Raw genomic sequence first — 19,975 nt, 5'->3', positions numbered from 1 at the left:
GAATGCCTGTGCTTACTCATGAGCTGCAGATTGAACTCAAAAAGTTGTGCTGCTCCTGGTGCAGAGTAGTTAAAATGTGGGTACCTGACAGCGCAGTCTAATACAGATTAATGACTTGACAGAGTAACCATCTCTAGCCCAAATGAGCAGCGATCCCAACATGTGCTGTTCACAGCAAGGATTTAACAGGCTAGCAAAGCCTCCTAATTTCCAGCTGTTGCACCACATTTTCCTTTTGGGTCTTGGATTACAGGCTTTCAAAGCATATCTTGTCCTGTTCAAACATTAGTTGAGATTTGAAAAGATGTCCAGCCAGTTTATTTTTTGCGGTATTCTGCAGTCGTCTCCAAGCAACTTTCAGGTCAGCTCAAAATACTCATCTGACATGAGCAAGAGCAACATGTCTGTCTTTTCCCCTCCTGTCTGCAAAGCTGCAGACCTAGGCTTTAAAGGTTGCTGGCAGAAACTTGATTTTCTGTGACCATTTTTTAGTTGTTTTGGAGTGGTTGTTTTCCTCAGTGAGAAGTGACTCCCAAGCAGTGTTAAGAGGAGGGGCCGGGTGAGGAGGTAGTGGTGGATGGCCCGGGAAGATCAGAGCAGGCGGGTGAGTGCCTGGGTTTCTCTGCAGGGCGGACGACTCAGCCCACCGTGGAGCTGTTCTGCACCGCTGCTGCTTCACCCCTCCTGGCAGCTGGGCCGGACGGGCACTGCCAGCGCTGCCTCCTTCACAGGGTTTTATTTAATTCTTGCTAGCTGTTGCCCTTCTGTTCATTCAGACTTCATGGGAGCATGCTGCTTCTAGCTGGTGTTTTTTCTGTGATTCATATATTTCCTGCCTTCTGTTTTACTTCAGGGCATACAACCATGGGGGTTTTTTAAAGAAACCGGGCGGTTAATCTAATCCTCAGGACTCAGTTTGGAAAGTCATTCTGTTCCACATCCTCAGAAAGTGTTGCTTGAAAAGACTTTTATCTGATAATATCTTATATCTACTCCATTACTGCCTCTGAAAAAAAAAAAAAAGCATTCAGGCTTTAATTCTCGAAGGCATTTGAGAAAATCTGGAGAAATGGCCCCAGGATAAACTGATCTTACTGGTCAGGCATAGGGGGCAAAGCGCTGCAGAGACTTAGAGACACTCTCACCTGAAAAAGTGTTTTTCCAAGGTATCATAGGTACCTCAGGGTTCACTGAATGCAAATTTTGCTGTCACTGGGTTATGCTTTTTCATCATCTCTTTGGTGTTCTGATATAAAAGAAAGATTTAGCCTTGAATTATTTATTTCTTGCATGTTTTATGTATATCTGTCCATTCTTTGTGCCTGTGCAATAAAACTAATTGCACTGCATATAAATAGACCAAGCGGCTATGGTAGAGTCTCCAAATACAGTTAACCTGTCAGGAAAGGCAATTTTCTTCTCCAATATTTGCAGTACAATTTGCAATACAATTACTTCTCAAAGTCTTGGGAAAAAAAAACCCACAACAGGGAAACACACAGGTCCTAAATGTCGGTATTCTTGGGCTTCGATGCACATCTGGCACCTCTGCTCTTCATGCAGCCAGAGCATCCCGCACCCTCTCACTGCTTCCTCCAGCTCTCCTGGCTGCATCCCAGCCCGTGAAGGTTTTCTCCAAGCCTACGTCTCTGCTGGGCACTAGGTACACTGTTTGCCTGGCATGTTCAAAACATTTGCAGGTTTGCTATGTAACATGCAACAAACCAGACCTAACTCTGTGTTTGTATATTCAACGCTAATTGTACTGGAATTCAAACATACCACATTACCCCTGCTAAGGCTAAAGCAAAGCAGATGTATCCAAAGAGTGTTGGAGCACCAGAGTGACAGATGCTCCATGCGCCATTTACAAACATTAATTAACATTAATGCACTGTTCAGACGTCAAATTAGCACAGTCCCTTGAGAGAGATGATGTTTTAGAGATGCCCAAACCCCGGTGCCCTGCAGTGGCAGTCTGTTGGCCGAAGCAGCCCTCTCCCTGCACGGGGTGGGAGGGTGCGCAGAGCACGTGCGGGGGCACAGCAGAGGCTTGGTTTGTTCGGGCGGTCGCCGGCTCTGCCCGCCCTTGCCTCCTGCCCCCTCTTTTTGGATGCCGCAGCACATCGCTCTCCGTGCTCGTCTCTTTTGCTTGGTGTTAGAGCCACACAGCCGAGGTGCAGCGGGGTCGACCGGCTCTCCAAAGGATTCTCGGGCCATGGTGGGGCTCGAGGTTGGGAGCACCATGTCTTTCTCAAGGACAGGGAGAAAGCAGCTGTGCCCAGCTGTGCTCTGCAAAACATCTGCTGGCTGGCCAGGGGCCGGGGGAGGTTATTAGTGGGGAGACTTATTAGGTTTTAAATAGCTATCAGTAAGTAATGATTAGGCAGTCAGCAATCTGATTATATGACACAAATTCCAGCTATAGTTTTGAACCAGGCTGTAAATCCCCCATGCCCTTTCGGCTGGAAAGGCGTCTGATCTCGTACAGCTCCTAGGTGCTTGGGTGGAGGAACAGGGGGGCAGCACAGGAAGGGGCTGAGCGAGGGCAAATGGAGACCGTCCACCAGGACTGCGAGATGCCACACGTAACTGCAGGGTTATCCCCATCGGCTCTCGGCTCGGCAAGAAAACTAACATGGGATTTGCAGAATTCAGGTCCGAGAGCATTAAGAAAAATAATGGAGCAGATGGTCATGGCACAGCCTGAGGGATGCACTGTCCTTTATTAATCTTTACAAACTCTCTAGAAATGTGGTCATTTATTTTGCTACTGTTGCTTCCAGTAACCCTCCACACGCCCCGACCCACACAGGGGCCATGAAGGAGCCCTCTATCTCTGTTTGGCAACATACGTTTGTTTGTATTACCAGCTAAATTTATCCAGTTCCAATTAACTGTTCTCTTTAGCATTTTTCTCAGTGTAATTATCTCAACACCAGCAGGCCGTTGTTTTTCTAATAAGAATTTAATTTTGTTAGATATAATCATTTTAGGACTTTTTTTTTTTTCTGGACCAGCGATGCATAACTTTGTTTTATTTGGCACAGTCAGAGACCATAGCTTATTTGCTCAGTGGGAAAAAGGTAAAGAGAAAGAGCTGTTCTCTCCAAAAAGAAGTAAAAACCTGGTTATGGGTAGGCCAGAATCTGGTTTCACTGAGATATCAGCAAAGCCCGTAGTGCTGTTTTAATTTCACACAGGCACAAATAAATTGAAATCCTGGCTCCTTAGACGTTGTTGCTTGGTCAGGGTTCAGTGGAAGACTCTGGCCCAGTCTGGATTTACGGAGGGAGAGGAGGAGTGTGCAAAACCACGCTCAGATTGGGGTTTTGTGGAGCGCGCCAGCGTAGAGCTCCAAAAAGAAGAAGGAGATTTTCCAAACTAGCCAAGTCCTTAGATGTAACTTGTGTCCTGTGAGGAGAAGAAGCTTCTGAAATTAATGTCCTTGTCGCCCGCAAGAGTTTTTCATTAATACCGTTCAGTATCTTCAGCGCCTGAGCCGTCTGCCCAGGGTGGCAGCCCCCGGGAGCCCTGCTGCCGGGCTCAGTGTCCTCCTGGCTGTTGGGTTAAGAGCAGAGTCCCCTGTGGTGGCAGCTAGTGGAGTCAGGCTCTCTCCTGCTGCGTGTCTTTGGCCTCTCTTTCCTCAGGAAATCAGATACGAATCAGTCCCACTTCGCTGTTTAAGGCACGGTTCAGGAGGCACATACAGGCACGGAGCCTCTATGGGCATGGTTGCTGCAACCTAACTTTGGGAGAGGGCTAATAGCACCCACAGTTTCCCCACCCTCTTGTCTTCTTTTTTCTAGGTTCTTTAAGGGGAGTAAAAAAATTATTCAGCATTAGTATTCAGTAAATTTTCCTCAGCTCATTTTGGCCCCAGTGATGGTAAAACATATGGTATGTATATAATTTTATACATGCACATGACACCAAATGGTTTTAAATGTGGGCCACCCACAGAATCAGTCTGTTTAGCAAAGGTGGGTGTGTATTTGTCTGTCTGATATCTAAGGAGCTTCTTTCAGGGTAGTGTCTACATATCTGTAGCTCAAATAAAGTTGTATTGCAAACCAGGGGGATACTTTAATTTTTCTCCAAGGGCAAGGAATTATCTAATGCAGCTAAGTAATTATATTTCTGTAATGCCCAGAAGGCAAGGGAAGAGCAGTGGTGTGGTTAGAGCATCCCTGATCCTGAGGCAGGAGCTGCGGACACCAGCACTGCTCTTGGAGATGTGCCCGGGGCAGCTTTTCCACCACCACAGGCTTGAGGAGGCGCTTGGATGTCCAGGCCAGATGTGCTGGCTGCTGTATCGCTGCTTGCTTCTCTTTAACCACAGAAACTAGTGCATGCTAACGTTACTGGCCTAGCTGGTTATCTAGATTCTTGGGCCCTTGATCTCAGTCTTGACCACCGGTCCCGGTTACAACTGGAGTCTCATAGTGTTGGTGCTTGATGAGTATGCAGATAGTCACTACTACAAGTAGCCATCCTTGCCATGGACCACAGCTAAATTGGGTTGCTGTCAGATCTAGGTCACCAGTGTGTTGAAATGCAATGCTCCTTCTCAGTCCTTCCACTTGCCTTTCTTGTCTCCCAGAACCTAGAAGCTATAAACTTGTAATAACTACAGGTGTCATCACTTAAAAGTTGATGTGCTTTTCAAGAATTCGGGGTTTTTTTTCTGTTTTTTTCCTGGAGGAGAGGCAGGGTATGATGCAAGGTGCGTGCATGCACGTGAGTGTGTGTTTGCGTAGGATTTTTCATAAGGCAAAATGGCAACATCAAACACCCATGATTTACAAGACTTAAATTTCCACGAAAGCCTTGGACCAGCACAGCAGATTCAGCATTCAGTCGTACAAGATAAGATTATAACTGAAGTTCATTTCTGTCTATTTTCTCTTTGGCTTCACAGCTTCCCTCTTATCTGCCATCTCCTGTCTTCACATATACGCAAGTTTAACATTAGGCAAGCTGTCCACGATCCCGCTGCTGAGGAATGTGATATTATGTCTTCTCTACCCAAAGTGCTGAAGGCTGCTAGGTACAAATGTGTTGCTGATGCACAGTTCATCGGGCATTTATATCTACTTTCTGGTTTTACATGTAGCACTGACTGTAAAGAGGAGCTCACCGGCAGGCAAGGCGCAAGTCTTGTTGGGAAAGGATAAAACATTTTGCTCTAACAGCTTGTAGACACTGTGTACAGGGGGCTCCTCCAAGTGACTGTGGCAGCTCCTGATGGTGATGAATGTAGGAATATGGAGGAAAAATGGCCCCAAAGACTGGGGCACTGAATCACTGAACCTTGAGTGTTTTTTACAGCTTTCATGAATGTCATCGAGGTGCACCTGCATCCCCTTGGGATGCTGGGAGAGTGTTCCTAATTGCCTCCCCCACCCCCTCCCCATATCACTGGAACTTCCACTGGAAGACCAGGGAGCATTGCATTCGTGTTCCTCAAGACAGAATCTGGCCCCTGCAGTGTTTCTCGGAGTCACCAAGTGAGGCTGGGCAGGTCAGAAAGCCTTGGTAGCTGGACATATCTCCAGTGGCCGTAAGAGCTATGGATTTTTTCTTTTGAGCCATCTGTAAAATGTCAGCGCTTGATTCATTCATGTGGCAAATATCTGATGTGGGAAAGGAAAAGTATTTATAATAACCTTTGCTTTATGGAGCTACCTGGAAGATCTATAGCTCCAGGACAGGATTCTTGTATTTCCCCTTCAACAAAGAATGTCATAACAGAGGCGGAGGAGAGGATGTGTTTCGCATCATCTGCTCTGCTGTAGGTAACAGGGAAGTTAACATTTTCAAGAAACTGCAGAAACATGGGTCTTGGCTGATAATAGCAAGAATTAATATTTAATTAAACTTGGACATGGTATTTATCATGTGTATGTATTACCTTTTATAGTCATCCATCACACTGTCATACCAGTGCATAATGGATATTCTTTATGAGCACAGGAAAACAGCTCTAGCTTGAAAGGAAGCAGAAATGTAGAATAAGAAAATGTCTTTATTTCAGCTTTTGACTAAAACTATTGATAATCTTAGAGATATAATTACTTTTCTCTCAGTGAATAAATAGCTGCTTAAATGGCCAAACGATCACATACATCAAATCACCAGCTACTGCAAAAATTGGTGTGACTTCAATGACTTCTGTTAACATACACAGATTTCTATTATCTGACTCTCTGGGCCATTGAATGGAAATCCAGCTGAGCTATGGAAAAGTGGACGGTGTGCTTCTCTGCGTCCCTCGCCATCAGCAAAATTGTCACCCGCGCTCTGAGTGCGGAACCTTGTTACCGATCACGGTGTAGGGCAGGAGGAACCCAGCTCCACTTGCTGAACACAAGGGAAGTCACAGTAGCAGCAGTTAGAAAAAAAAAAAAAAATATATATATATATAATCTTTTGACATGTAAGTGGAGGAAAATTGCTGCTGAATCACTGGGAGGGAAGAAATACGAGAGCTTAAGATGTCATTTTTACAGGCATATTTTTTACTCTAATGGCCTTTAATAGCGTGTACAAGTCAGTGTAATGCTGTCAGCTGCAGCAGAGAGAGAAGTGCAGAAATGTAATAACTCAAACTGCTTGGAATTGTTTTCCTGCTGTAGTTAATTAGCAATGTATTGTGGTTTTCCTTTTCTGTTTGCATATTCAACTCGTGAAATGGGAGCTGGTGTCTCTGCTGTTCTTTCCCATTTATGCATTGAATTTCTTTTTTTGCCCTTTCTGCAAATACATGTGGTCTCTTGTGACTCGCAGTAACTTGCCGTCAGGCATGTCACAGGAATCCTTTGCTGTCCAGCACTGGGCAGCCCTTTCCAGTAGGCGTCTCTCAGATAGTAAACAATTAAATACGCCAGGTATATCTCCCCTGTGTTTTGAGTCAGAAGAGCAGTTGCATATTATGCCAAGAGAAGCACCATCTGTCCTAATAAGCAGCCAAAAACATTACTGAAAATACCTGTTTGAAGTCAAAGGTCAGCTTATTTCTTGGGGGAAGGAAATCTGGAGAGCAGGGGGAAATCCAAACACCATAAACTCTAGTAACACAGGAGAATGTTACACAACTCACTGTGGCTGTCATGAGGAGGGTACTTATCTGAGGAACAAAGGAAATATTTATTGTGTCCTCTGAAATCATTAAGATATTGAAATCTGGCCATGATGGGTCCTCACTATCGGATAGACTCAGAAAAATGTAGGCTGGAAAGGACCTCTGGAGGTCTCTGATCCAGCCCTCCTCTCAAAGCAGGGCCAGACTCAAACTTAAAGCTATTGGCCCTTCATTAGGTCCCTCAGGGCCATACCCAGTTGAGTTTTGCATATCTTCGAGGCTGGGTACCCTCGCTTGTTCGACTCGTGATCCAATGAAGGCAAGCTCCAAAACTAAGTAAATCCTGTTCCTGTAAATTATTCAGCTTCTCCTTCTCCCTCATGGGAGGGCCGTGAGGGCCGTGTTAGTGGGGCTGGGAACCAGAGCCGACGAGTGCCGCGGCTGTTAGCATCAGCTCCAGGAGAGGAACGTTTCACCCAGTGTTCTACAAGAACAGCTCCTGCCAAACGAGCCCTTTCTTTGACAGTGAAGCTTTTCAGAGGCACAGGCTGATTTTCATGCACACACGAAACCAGAAGAGAATGTAGAAATGATCAAATTGAAATAGTTGAATGCTTGCTTCAACATTTTTCCCCTGTGACATTTTGAATCTCGTTTCAAAGAGACTTTTAAAAAATGTTTTCTTTTGACACTTTGATATTATTTCAACCCTTTGTGTGGAATAGATCATCTGATTTTATCAAAATAAAGCAATTCAGTTGACTCCACATGACTTCTAAAAAAAGTCTTAAGAAAATTTGGAAATTCTTAGATCTTTATACCTGTTTAGCACAAATCTTTTGGTTCCCACTTGTATCTTGATGAAGTAAATTGTGTACCTCAAGGACTTCTCTCTAATACATACACGTAAACCATGTGTATGTGTGCATTCGCATATGTCTTATTTTAATGCACTGCAGGCTTCTCAGGTTAGTGGTCCAGCTTTAGTGTGTGTTTGCTAATTTAATATCTTTAATTCATGGTTCTACTGACCTCATAAAATCGACTTTTATAGGCATTCAGCAGTGAGGCTCCCTGTATGTACACATTCTGCCTTGATGTAAGGCTTGACTCAAAAAATATCTTGACCGAGGTCATTCCCTTTATAGTTTTTGAAACTGTGGCCACTTCTTCAGTGCTGTGCTCATATCCTATGGGGCACCATATTGCATAATTTCTGTGCTTAGCAAATCTGGAAACTACATCTACTAGATGATCATTATTAATTCACTAAGAAAATATATTCATTGGGCACATAGGTGAATGATATATTTCGTTATTTAGAAGACCTGAAAATCTGTGGGCACTTCTTCTGTCTCTGTACCTTAGTTCCCTGTCGCAGCAGGGGGGACATCAGTACTGGCCCATCTCTGCAACGTGTGCTGAAATCCAAAACTCTAAAGATCAAAAACACTTCACTGGGAACCTGGGGAAGACTGTCAGGTCAGGACCACCAAAAATCCGCACTAGGATTATATGGTTGCTGATCTGCTGTGCTAATGGGCCTGTATTCATTTCAGAGCAAAGAGGTTTCAGTTTTAGGTTTGATACCCCTTCCTGACATAGAAATCTGCTAGCGGGTGGGTAGCACAGGGACCAGACAGATGGAAGAGTTGATTTTGCATCTTTTTGAGAAGACATTTTTAGTTCACAGCTAGTTGTTGTTTTAAGAGCAGGGACCTGTTTTACTACAAATTTGTTGGATCGATCAGGAGGAGAAAGGAGGGTGTCCCCTTGATTGTGGGAGGACTAGAAGCCCCATGCAGACATTTGCCCTGTGCTGGTGGAAGTAGGTTAAAGCCAGCCAGACAAGAGGCTCATTCCTAGGGGGTAGAAAGGGAGCTTGGTTATGGAAAAACACGCTTCATTTTACTGACATTTTCACAGCTTTGAAACACTTTGTTAATTTACAATAACAGCTTTTGCAGTCTTGTCAAAATAAATGTCCATTGCAGTTAGGAAAACCCCAACCCTCTGTTAGGGCTAAATGGAAGAAGGTAGGCTCTTCATCCCAGAATTACAGAATCCCAGAATGGCAAGGGTTGGAAGGGACCTGGGGGGATCATCCAGTCCAACCCCCCTGCTAAAGCAGGGTCACCCAGAGCAGGTTGCACAGGACAGTGTCCAGGCGGGCTTTGAATATCTCCAGAGAAGGAGACGCCACAACCCCGCTGGGCAGCCTGTTCCAGTGCTCTGTCACCCTCAAAGTAAAGAAGTTTTTCCTCATATTCAACTGAAACCTCTTCTATTTCACTTTGTGCCCATTGCCCCTTGTCCTGTCTCTGGGCACCACTGCAGTCTGGCTCCGTCCTCGTGACTTCCACCCTTAAGATTCATCATGGTAAGGAGGGTGCAGGCAGCTTTGTGACTGAGCGCATGGCGGGGGCTGAGCATGAAGTCACTCCCTTGCTCTGTGGCCTCAGGCACACCACAGCAGCAGTCGGTGCCTTTTCCCTAGATGGAAAACAGAAAATACTGGCTTTCCCCTGCAAGGCACTGTGAAACCTTATTTACTCATACCGTGAAAATACCCCGAGCTCCTTGTGTGAGAGGCAGTCAATGGAAATAGGCAATAGGCTCATTTTTTTTTCTCTATTTTGAAAGGCAGGAGAAACAAGCTGGAGAAAATGCTTTACAGGTTGGGGTTTTTTTTAAGACCTGGAAGTCTCCTTTGATGATGGTTCTTCTCTCCTTTTCTCCTTGCAGGTACTATGCTATCTGCTGCCAGCCTCTGGTTTACAGGAACAAGATGACTCCATTGCGCATCGCTGTAATGCTTGGAGGGTGCTGGGTAATCCCAACATTTATTTCTTTCCTCCCTATCATGCAAGGCTGGAATAGCATTGGCATCATTGATCTGGTGAGTAGCTCAGGAGGTACACCAACCTGGTATCAAATATATTCGGTGCTGTATATTCTTCTTTAAAAAGCAGTATTCAGAGAAAAGAAGGCAAGAGAAGCAAAAGGAGAGACTTCTTATTATCGATGCACAGGGGCTGCTCAATTTCTGGAGGGTGTCTTTAAGGGGGTTTGAAATGACCCTGTCCTGGAAGGACTGTCACAAAGACAGTGGTGGCTCTGGGAGAGGATTTTACCTGCATCTGCTCATCAGTTCAGTGAGTAGTCCTTTGAAAACCCGCCAAGCCCCAGCTGGCTCCCAATGGGCACCTCGGGAGTCCTCAGTTCCTCCTGGCCCCTGCAGCTCTTGGGGAGTGCTGGCCACCGCCAGCTGAGCCCGAGGGTCCTTCCTGGTCGTGCTAGCGATGTTTGGAGAGCTGGGAAACGGAGACTCCTCCAGAAGGGATGATGCTTTGGGCCAGTCCCATCAATATCCCCTGTCTTGGGTGTGAGCCTTGCAGATGGGGGAGAAGATGAAGTTCCCCCATGCGAGTTATTTCGGCAGGAGTCAGTTTTCCCACCGCAGTCTGGCTTCACTTGCAGGATCCTGTTTGCAGGGCAAGGAGTTAAGAGCTGCAAACCTGCTCTCCTTCCAATGTGGAGATGTGGGAAGTAAAAAATGGCAAACTGTGAAAACACCTTATTTAGAAGAGCTTGTTTAAAGAGATGCGGCATCTTCTATGCCAAGTCTCAGTCAAGGAGATATGAATACTTTTTGGCTCATGGAGAATAACAGGTGAATGCTGCCAAGCCTCTAGACAAGGCGATAAAGCCAAAATTGCTTCCAGACAAGCACCCTTAGGACATGCAGCTGGTAGAAAAGGGAGGCGTGTTTTGTTTATTTAACAAACCACGTCAGCTATCTGATGTCTTCCACTGATTTTTTTGCCCCCACCTTTTCAGAAAAGACTTGACTCCCACCTGTCTGCACCAGAGTTTCTAAACACCAGTGCAAGCCCTGCCCTTTCTTGTAACGTGCTGGCATTCACCCTGCCCATTTCAGTAGCTGCGTGCTGAGGGGTAGTGCAAGGCTCAAACACCACCTAGTGAAAATGCTTCATAGCTTATTTTAGAGGTAAACTTCCTTACTTGCCCGATTTATAAATTATTAAATAAATTATTCAAATAAATAATTTTAATTAATACATGTAAATAAATAAATAATTTAATAATTTTTTAATATTATAGTTTTAAATAGGAAACAGGGTTATTCTCTCACCAGAAACTAGGGGCCCGATGGACCTGACGTGACATTGTTTTGAAACAAGAATAGCCTCAGAGAAATCCTGTCTCTCCCAGTTATGCCCCCTGCTCCCCAAACTCACGTGCAAGACCCCTTTCTTCCTCTGCTGTCTCTGTTTCCATCACAAGTCATCGACCAGACCTCAGCGTAGGAGCTCAGTCTGCAGACTTCTCCTGCTCGGGCTGCTGCCCCCAGCCCTTGTGCCTGGGAAGCTCCATGCCACCCCCAGCCTGCAGCTGCCCCCCAGCCCTTTCTTGTAACGTGCTGGCATTCACCCTGCCCATTTCAGTAGCTGCGTGCTGAGGGGTAGTGCAAGGCTCAAACACCACCTAGTGAAAATGCTTCATAGCTTATTTTAGAGGTAAACTTCCTTACTTGCCCGATTTATAAATTATTAAATAAATTATTCAAATAAATAATTTTAATTAATACATGTAAATAAATAAATAATTTAATAATTTTTAAATATTATAGTTTTAAATAGGAAACAGGGTTATTCTCTCACCAGAAACTAGGGGCCCGATGGACCTGACGTGACATTGTTTTGAAACAAGAATAGCCTCAGAGAAATCCTGTCTCTCCCAGTTATGCCCCCTGCTCCCCAAACTCACGTGCAAGACCCCTTTCTTCCTCTGCTGTCTCTGTTTCCATCACAAGTCATCGACCAGACCTCAGCGTAGGAGCTCAGTCTGCAGACTTCTCCTGCTCGGGCTGCTGCCCCCAGCCCTTGTGCCTGGGAAGCTCCATGCCACCCCCAGCCTGCAGCTGCCCCCCGGGTAGGGGCCATCTGGTCCTTCTCCAGTGCCCCTGTGGGACTCAGCTGGGCGAAACTTGTGCATCCTCAGTGTAAAACCACATGCTGATGAACAGAGCAGTGAGCACTGCAAAAAAGCATTGACACAAAGTGAAGTTATTCCCTTCAGTTAGTCCCTTAAGTGAAGTTATTCCCTTTCTCTGCGTCTGAACTGGGGAGTGAGGCTGATTTTCACTGGCCGGGTTGAGGCATGCTCTAGGATGCTGGAGCCACAACGTGGGTTGGTCCTGCAGACCTGGGGGCCAGCGGGGCCAGAGAGCCCATGGTGCAAGCACAGGCGGGAGAGGCAGCAGTGGGTAAGGCAGGACCTGCGGACGGGAGAGGGGAGGGAAGAAAGAGAATTGGAAAGCGGTGGTGAGGTGTCCTGGCAAACAGGCTGCTGGTATTGGAGGAGCAGCCCTGAACTTCTTTTCTTTGTCCTTGTCCTTCCTCCCCCTGTCCCAGATTCAGCAAAGGCAGTTCAACAAGGCTTCCAACTCCACTTACTGCATATTCATGGTCAACAAGCCATATGCCATTACCTGCTCTGTGGTGGCCTTCTACATTCCCTTCTTCCTGATGGTGCTGGCCTACTACCGCATCTACGTCACAGCCAGGGAGCACGCCCGCCAGATCCGGGTGCTGCAGCGTGCAGGGGCCCCCACCGACGGCCGGCAGCACCACCCGGACCAGCACAGCACGCACCGCATGAAGACTGAGACCAAAGCTGCCAAGACCCTGTGCATCATCATGGGGTGTTTCTGCCTGTGCTGGGCCCCCTTCTTTATCACAAACATAGTGGACCCTTTCATAAACTACACGGTGCCAGGGAAGCTGTGGACGGCTTTCCTGTGGCTGGGCTACATCAATTCAGGGTTGAACCCTTTCCTCTACGCTTTCCTGAACAAGTCTTTCAGACGTGCCTTCCTCATCATCCTGTGCTGTGGTGATGAGCGATACCGAAGGCCTTCCATCTTGGGGCAGACAGTCCCCTGTTCTACCACCACAATAAATGGATCGACTCATGTACTAAGGTGAGTGTTTCTCAGATGCTGCAAAATGCCTGGAGTCGCTAGAAAGAGTGCTTATCTAGAGTTTTCATAAAGGATTGGTTTTGCTTTGCATTTGAAATATCTGATGGATTAACTGTTTAAAAAGGGAGGGGACAAGGGAAGCACCTATAAATCCTTGGGATGCTCAAGAAAAATGGGTTTGTAGATAACAGATAAGTGTTGGCATGCGCAGTTTCTCCAGAGGTGTGTTCAGGAAAGAGTTGGGAGAATGTAGAAGTCATGTATGCATTTTGGCAAGCCCTGCTGTCTGGTTGGAGGGGAGCAACCTGGCTTCACAAGAAGCACCTTGAGGGATGCTGCCTACTCTGTCTTCTCTAGTAAAGGGATCATGACCCCCATTGCCCCTTCTCAGGTTCTGCCTTTGTAGCCTCACCAGCCAGTGCTACATCTTCTGAAGTAATGAAAGGCAAAGGATGAACTTCCCCAAATGCCTTGACCCTGCTGGGGTGCTTCCATGGCTGCTGGGGGGAGGGGGGATACTTGCCATTGTGTTTTAGCAGCTCAGAAAACGCTGGGGTGTCTGCCTTTTGCTGTAACCCAGTCACAGCTTGCCCCTGCACAAGGCAGCGGCACCCAGCTCTGCGGGAGCCCTGGGAGCTGAGCATGCCTCACATGGGCTACAGGACATAGTCCTGATGGTTGGCAGTTTGGGGTCCCAGTGAGTCTGAACCCCACACCTCACCCCCCCCCCCCCCCCTCACACCCCCCCCCCCCCCCCCTCCTTCCCTGAGTACCACAGTGTGTTCACTGCAAGAGTGTGTGGGCTGTGCACTGTGGGGTACAGAGGGGTTTGGGGGGCTCTGTGGTATGGGGAACCCTCTGCTGTCTTCTCCTCATCGAGCGGAGAGGTGGGAGGCAGAGCATGGGAGAAAGGCGGGGAAGAACAATTATCTCCTGTAATGTCAGAACAAACTGCAATCTCTGAAAAAAAACCCATAGGGGTTTCTATGCAACTGTCTAGAGGAGATTTGGTTCTTTTGGTAGATGGACTCATGGCTCTTACGCAGATGAAGACTTGGTAACCATATTTGTGCTGAGAGCTGAATCCATCTGGAGTCTAAATCAGACCCTGAGCACTTCCCAGCTGTTTGATCTGCTGGTTTGCCCCAGGCTCCCTTCTGCAATGATCTCTGAAGTTTTGGAGAGAGTCCTGAGCCGTATAACGGATGGGAGATGGGGCAGGGCTTGTCACAACCTTGAGACAGACCTCTCAAGCTGTTTAAGAAGTCACGAATTATATTACAACATATTTATCTTCTGTTTATTAAAAACTGTTTGGGAGCTATGGTCCCAGAGCAACGGGATGGATGTGTGCCATGCTCAGCCTGTATTTCTATTGGAGCTGTGCTCCTGCGGAGAAGCCAGATGCTCCTCTGCTGCAGTTGGGAGTACTGAGGGGGCAGCCCTTGCTGGAGCAGCGTGCCATCCCGCAGCGAACAAGCCGGTGCCTCTGGCTGGGGAGCTGTGAACGCTGGAAAGGTGTCCCTGCATGGGGGAAGGGGAGGGAGGGCTCACTCCAGCTCCTGGCCAACCGGGAAGGCTTCATGCTTTCCCCACAGGACCAGCCTGGTGACCTAAACACAAAGAAAGAGAGGGTGGCATCTATTTTGATTAGTAAGCACAGCAACAAGAAACTTTTTGTTAAATATATAAGGCAGAGAGGCGACAGGGAGCCTCTCTTAGGTGTGGGTTTGAGATGTGGAGGGCAGGGAGCACATCAGCCCAGAAGGTCAATTGCTTCAGTCCGTGCTGACGTTTGACTTCCAAGTGTTGCAGATGGCAATGCCAGTGCCTCCTCATGTCTCCAAGTTCTCTCGCTGCTTTTGCACTAAGTTATCTTGCTGTGAGACCTCATCATCCCACCTGCGCCCTATGGGACAGGCAGGCTCAGGCCAGCACTGCCCTGGGGATGCTGGGCAGTGGAGACAGGCTGCTGAGTGACCAGGGAGGCTCTGCACACCTCCAGGAGGGCTGAGCTGCTGGGGGGTTCCTTCATTCTGTGCTGAGTGTCCCTGAGCTGACAAACTCCTCATTTTGAGACTGTCTTTAAACATATCGATTTCCCTGTGATGGCCAAAGAAAATGTGAAGAGTCACCTCCCCTCCAAAGCTAGGGGTGACCATGGTCTTGGCTGCCCCAGCCAACAGGGGAGGCTCTGGTGGGCTGAGATCAGGCTTTCCTCATTTCCAGCTTCTCCCTCCCACTTGTATCACTCTGCTTCCCACATACAAGTTATTCATGGAAATGTATAACAATCCTGTCAATCTAGATATGTGACAACCATTGCAAAAGGCCCCGTAAGATCCAAACCCGCACAGGACACCTTGTCCTCTCCTAGCTTTTATGAGTACTGCTATGGAAAAGAGCACGTTGCCTCTCTTGCAGCGTGCTACAAGCACAACTCAGATTATCTCCTGCCTTTCCGTATCACTCCAGCTCTGCACAAGACACTTGCTTCCTGCTGCCACGTCCCCTCCTCCCTCCGCATGCCGGAGGGATGTGGCTCTGCACATCAGCACTTCAGAGAGCAATTACTTTCTGTTTTCCTCAGCTTTGTAACTGATGAGAAAAGCGTGACTTCTTCCCCGGTGCAGATTATGCACTGACGGTGATAGAAGTGCGGGGATTAAAGGAAAACCAGCTAACTGTAGTCTTTGGACAGTTACCCTCACTTGAGGAATTTGTATTTCTTCAGTGCTTCCCTCTTAAGTGCAAAAAAGGTTGGAATCAGCATGAATGGAAGAGAAATTCAGTGAGGCAGGTTCTCTGAAGGTATAACATACATTTGCTTTACTAGCATGGAAATACAAGGGGTTTGTGCCAAGCAGCTGAAATATTGAAACCTTCTTGTATGGCCTGGCTTCGTACCAACCCAACTGAGAAGCCGCGTAGGGGCTGGACCTGGTTCACACGCTTATTTTCCAACCTCAGAGTTGTTTCTTCCCAACCAAGAGCTTCTGCAAATGGGGAGGTTGTGCGAGTGGGATTTTACAGCTGCTTTTTTGTATCCTGGCAAGGAGAGCAGGACAGCCCTTGTGCTGAATCTAGGGAAGAGTTCCTCCCCCAGAAACCGCAGAGATTTGCAATTTTTTATTAAGCTGACGTGAGTCACTTAGCCTCAAAGGGAGTCAGGAGGGGTTGACAGTAGGACTGGGATTTCTAACTCCTCTCTATATCCAATCTTGAGTAGAGCTGAACTTTCCTTCAGCTCTACCTGTCCAAACCGCTCTGTCCTTGCTCACGATCATCTCACCGATGCATTTGCAAGTGCAAAGGATAGGTTTGTCACGATTAAAATTCGGGCTCTTGGTCTTGGATGCATCTGACCTGTGAGAGCGCCTTGCAGGGAAGGAAGGCATTTCTTCTTTTTTTCTTCTGATAACTTCAGTGTCAAAATGTTCTGACATTCCCATTTGGGGATTTTTCACATTTATATTAGGAATGGGAAAAAAAGAAGAAGGAGGAGCAGAGTGTGATAAAACACGGCAGTGAGAAGCGGCAGATGCCCTCACCACACACAGACTGAGAGACTGCTTCTGAGACAGTTCTCATTCTTTCTCTTTTTTTTTTTTTTAATTTATTTTCCAAGTGATCTGTGAAGACTGGTGCTCTGGGTGCCCCAGGCAGGGAGGGACTTTTTACAGCACACCTGGGGCCAGGTGCAACCACAGTGGTGATGGGGCCAGGGAGCAGACTGCTCGAGTGTCAGGGTGACCACAGCTTTCCTAATCCCCTGGCAACACCCCACTTTATCCCTAAATCAGGAACCAGAAAATGGGGAAAGGATTTCCTGTCACCCATTTTGTTCTTGAACTCTCCATCAGCTGGTGTGGGAGACACCCATCCCTTGGGCAGGGTAAGACGTGGCGCAAAGCATGTTTTGAAGGTGCCACGAACAGCCAGGAGATAGGGTTTGGTTAGAGCTGGGTCTGTGTGTACGATGGGGAAGAGTATTAGAATTAAATATTCAGCTTTGAAAGAATATTTTGGTTTGCTTGTTTTCCAAGTTTGCTTTCTGCAAGTGTAGGAATTGCCAGAACTCTTTTCTTTACCCCTGGATATTCACCTATTTCAATTCTGATGTGTGCCATCAACTGGGAAATTCAGGCAGGACGCAAACAAATGGTGAATTGAAATCTGCAGCTGTAGCTACGGTCCGAAATTCATGCCCTATTCATTTTTCAATGGCTGAGATTGCAACTCACATGTCATATAAAAGGATTGTTTCTCTGGTTGCAGTACAAATTGTATAATTCATTATAAATATTTGCAATTCATAGTTCTAATAACCTATGGTTTGGAATATCATTCATTGAAAGGACTTGGGAATCATTCTGAATAATGAGTGGATAAGAGAATTTACAATGAGCACTCAACTAACATATGGCAAAAATGAGTGCAATAATTAACTGTGATAGATGTGGGTTTCTGGATGGCTGTAGCATGTGTTCAGGAGTTCTGTGCACCATGAGACTGAAAGCAAAATGCCATAATCATCTGAAAAATGCTGTCTTCCCCTTTAAACATATTGCTTGCCGATCTTTTCTCCTGCGTAGGTATTTATTCAACACAAAACAACAAACTCATGCCTTCATGAATCATTAAACTCTTACACTGCACAAGTGGATGGGAACCCAGATCATCATTGCCTGAATTCTTGGATAAAACAAGTTCTGAAATTTTGCCACAGTGAAGAAGATGACTTTGGGTAAAATATAATTGAGCAATGATCAGAGTAGACAAACTCTGGAATGTTTGGGTCAAGGAGGTCGCTTTGGTACATCCCCTGTCGCCTCTCAGAAGTGCAGTGTTCAGCACAGTGCAGTGTATTGGTCTCGTCAGGGAAAGCTGTAGTGAGTGGTTTATTTACCCATTTTCCATCACAGAGAGGTCTTCTCAGACAGGGCTGATGCCAATTTTATTTCTCTGACATAAAACACATCCTGATTTTCCTTTTAGAAGAGCCAAGAGAAACAAAGTGGAAAAAAAAAAGCAGCATGCAGCTTTGGGGGGGCTGGAAGTTCATTGTCTTCATAAATACAAAATCAAATAAATAACCCAGTCAGCCCACACTCCTGTCAGCCCTCTGAAGGTGCACCAAGTGCTGGCAGATGTGTGCAGCAAATCATTGCGTGCAGCCAGAGCCCAGCGCCAGAGCACTGCTGTGGAGGCTTATTGGTCCCTATAGGGAACATGAGTAATTCTGCCAGTAAATCTCCTGAACTGCGGCAAGCCCCGGTGATTCCCTGCTGCTGCTGGAACAGGCAACGCAGCAACTCGGGTCTCCGGCTTTTAGAAGTTTAGCAACTCCACAGCTTACAGGTCTGTTGGAATATAAATAAATCCACCCTGGTTGTAGGGAAGAGAAGGTCAGAGCTGCCGTGGAGTGAAGGAAGAAGTGATGTGTGCCTATTGGCGATGCTTCCCCAATGGGAGTGCATGGGGGTGGCCTGTCCCACGGCTCAGTCCCCTACACATCCCTCCTCCCACATGGAACTGACCCCGCTCTGAGCTGGAAGCCCGTCCCAGCACATGCGTGCTGTGAAATGCCTGCTGTAATTTGAGGGGAGACCCATAGCAGTGCCAGCAGTGCCTGCACAGCGAGGGGAGCTCCACGGGTGCCCAGTGCACCCACTGCCCCTGCGCAGCCAGACCCTCCTGTGCAGGGGTTTGGCCCGGGATTGGCAGGAGGGTCAGGGCTTGAGGAGGGATTTGCACCTGGGTTTAGCTTTGTGTTGCCACTTCCAGTCCGTAAAGGCGAAGGCAGGCGCTCTTCCTTTCTCCTTGCCTTTTCCTGGTCAGGAGCAGAGGAGACTTTGGGCTAGAGGCCCCTATGGACAGACAGGACGGACGGGCTGATGGCATTGTGTTACTTTGTGCAGCTTTAAAACAGTGAGTAAGTTCAAGAGACTTTCCCCCATCTGTTAACAAGGGAGCTTTTCACAAAGACCAGCAGCCATCCTGACCCCTCCTGGCTTTGCAAGGCTGCCAGCTCAGAGCCCCATCTCCCCTTGCTCCTGGGGGTCTCCCGGACGCCCCGACACAGAGGACACCCCTGCCTGAGCGGCAGCCTGGGTGCTGCCTGCAGCAAATACACATCAGGGTGCCCAGGTGCCCGCTGCTGTGGAATCAAAGCAGTTTGCATCTTTTCAAAGATGATTTTTGAATGACCATGCCTTTTCGACAGCTTTACTTTCACAAGGTCATTAACTCCATCGGCGCTCAGTCACCTCCTCACAGGTCAAATCCTGGCTGGACAAGTGTCCCTGTGCCACCACGCACTGTCCCCTTCTCCTGCAGAGTCGCCTTCAGGGGAACGGGCGCATTTAGTGGCTGTGGTGTTACAAATCCTCCGGCTGTTTCCAAGCTCCCAGGCTCAGAAATGGCTTCACAAGATGGGTGAAAGAGTGCTCTGGTTTCTCTGCACCCAGGCAGGGGCATGGGCTGAATCACGCAGCAGGTTCAGTGCCCAGCGTGGGTCATTTCCCTTGCGTTCATAGGGCACAGCTGGAGCAGCAACCCCGTCCCACCTGCGAAGGTGGGATTTTGTGGGCAGCCGTTGCGGCTTGACTCAGGAAACAGAGGTTAGTTACTCAGAGCAGCTTGCTGATGAAACTCTCAAGTCTCTCTCGAGGATTTGGGTTTACAAGTAAAAAAAAATCTCCTCCTGTTCTGCCTCCTCCTGTTCCTCTTATCTCTTGTCCTTCCGTAGGCACTAAGACAGCTGCAGAGACCGCAGAGCTTCCCGAGGCAGAGTAACACACTTGCTGCCGGGGGCTGGAAAACCCCGGCGGCTCTCGCCGCTCCTCCGCAGCAGCACCCATGGGCTGGTGCCGCAGTGGGGC

The 19,975-nt window shown here is 47.5% G+C and overlaps 1 protein-coding gene across 12 annotated transcripts in view; it reads left to right on the top strand.

Annotated features, from left to right (window-relative positions):
- Positions 1-19,975, top strand: part of HTR4 (5-hydroxytryptamine receptor 4) — a 98,050-nt gene that overhangs the window by 28,157 nt on the left and 49,918 nt on the right. For 4 of the 12 annotated variants that reach the window (XM_035902451.1, XM_035902450.1, XM_035902449.1 and 1 more), the window contains 3 exons: positions 9,830-9,983; positions 12,523-13,091; positions 14,115-16,541. In XM_035902451.1, coding sequence (XP_035758344.1) covers positions 9,830-9,983; positions 12,523-13,091; positions 14,115-14,598 — 1,207 coding nt within the window. In that variant the 3' untranslated portion in view covers positions 14,599-16,541. The other 8 variants (XM_035902455.1, XM_035902456.1, XM_035902454.1 and 5 more) reach the window with 5 other exon arrangements.

Source organism: Egretta garzetta, unplaced genomic scaffold (genome assembly GCF_000687185.1).
Source record: "Egretta garzetta isolate BGI_Z169 unplaced genomic scaffold, ASM68718v1 scaffold209, whole genome shotgun sequence".
Classification (NCBI taxonomy): domain Eukaryota; kingdom Metazoa; phylum Chordata; class Aves; order Pelecaniformes; family Ardeidae; genus Egretta; species Egretta garzetta.
This window is presented reverse-complemented; position numbering and strand designations above follow the sequence as displayed.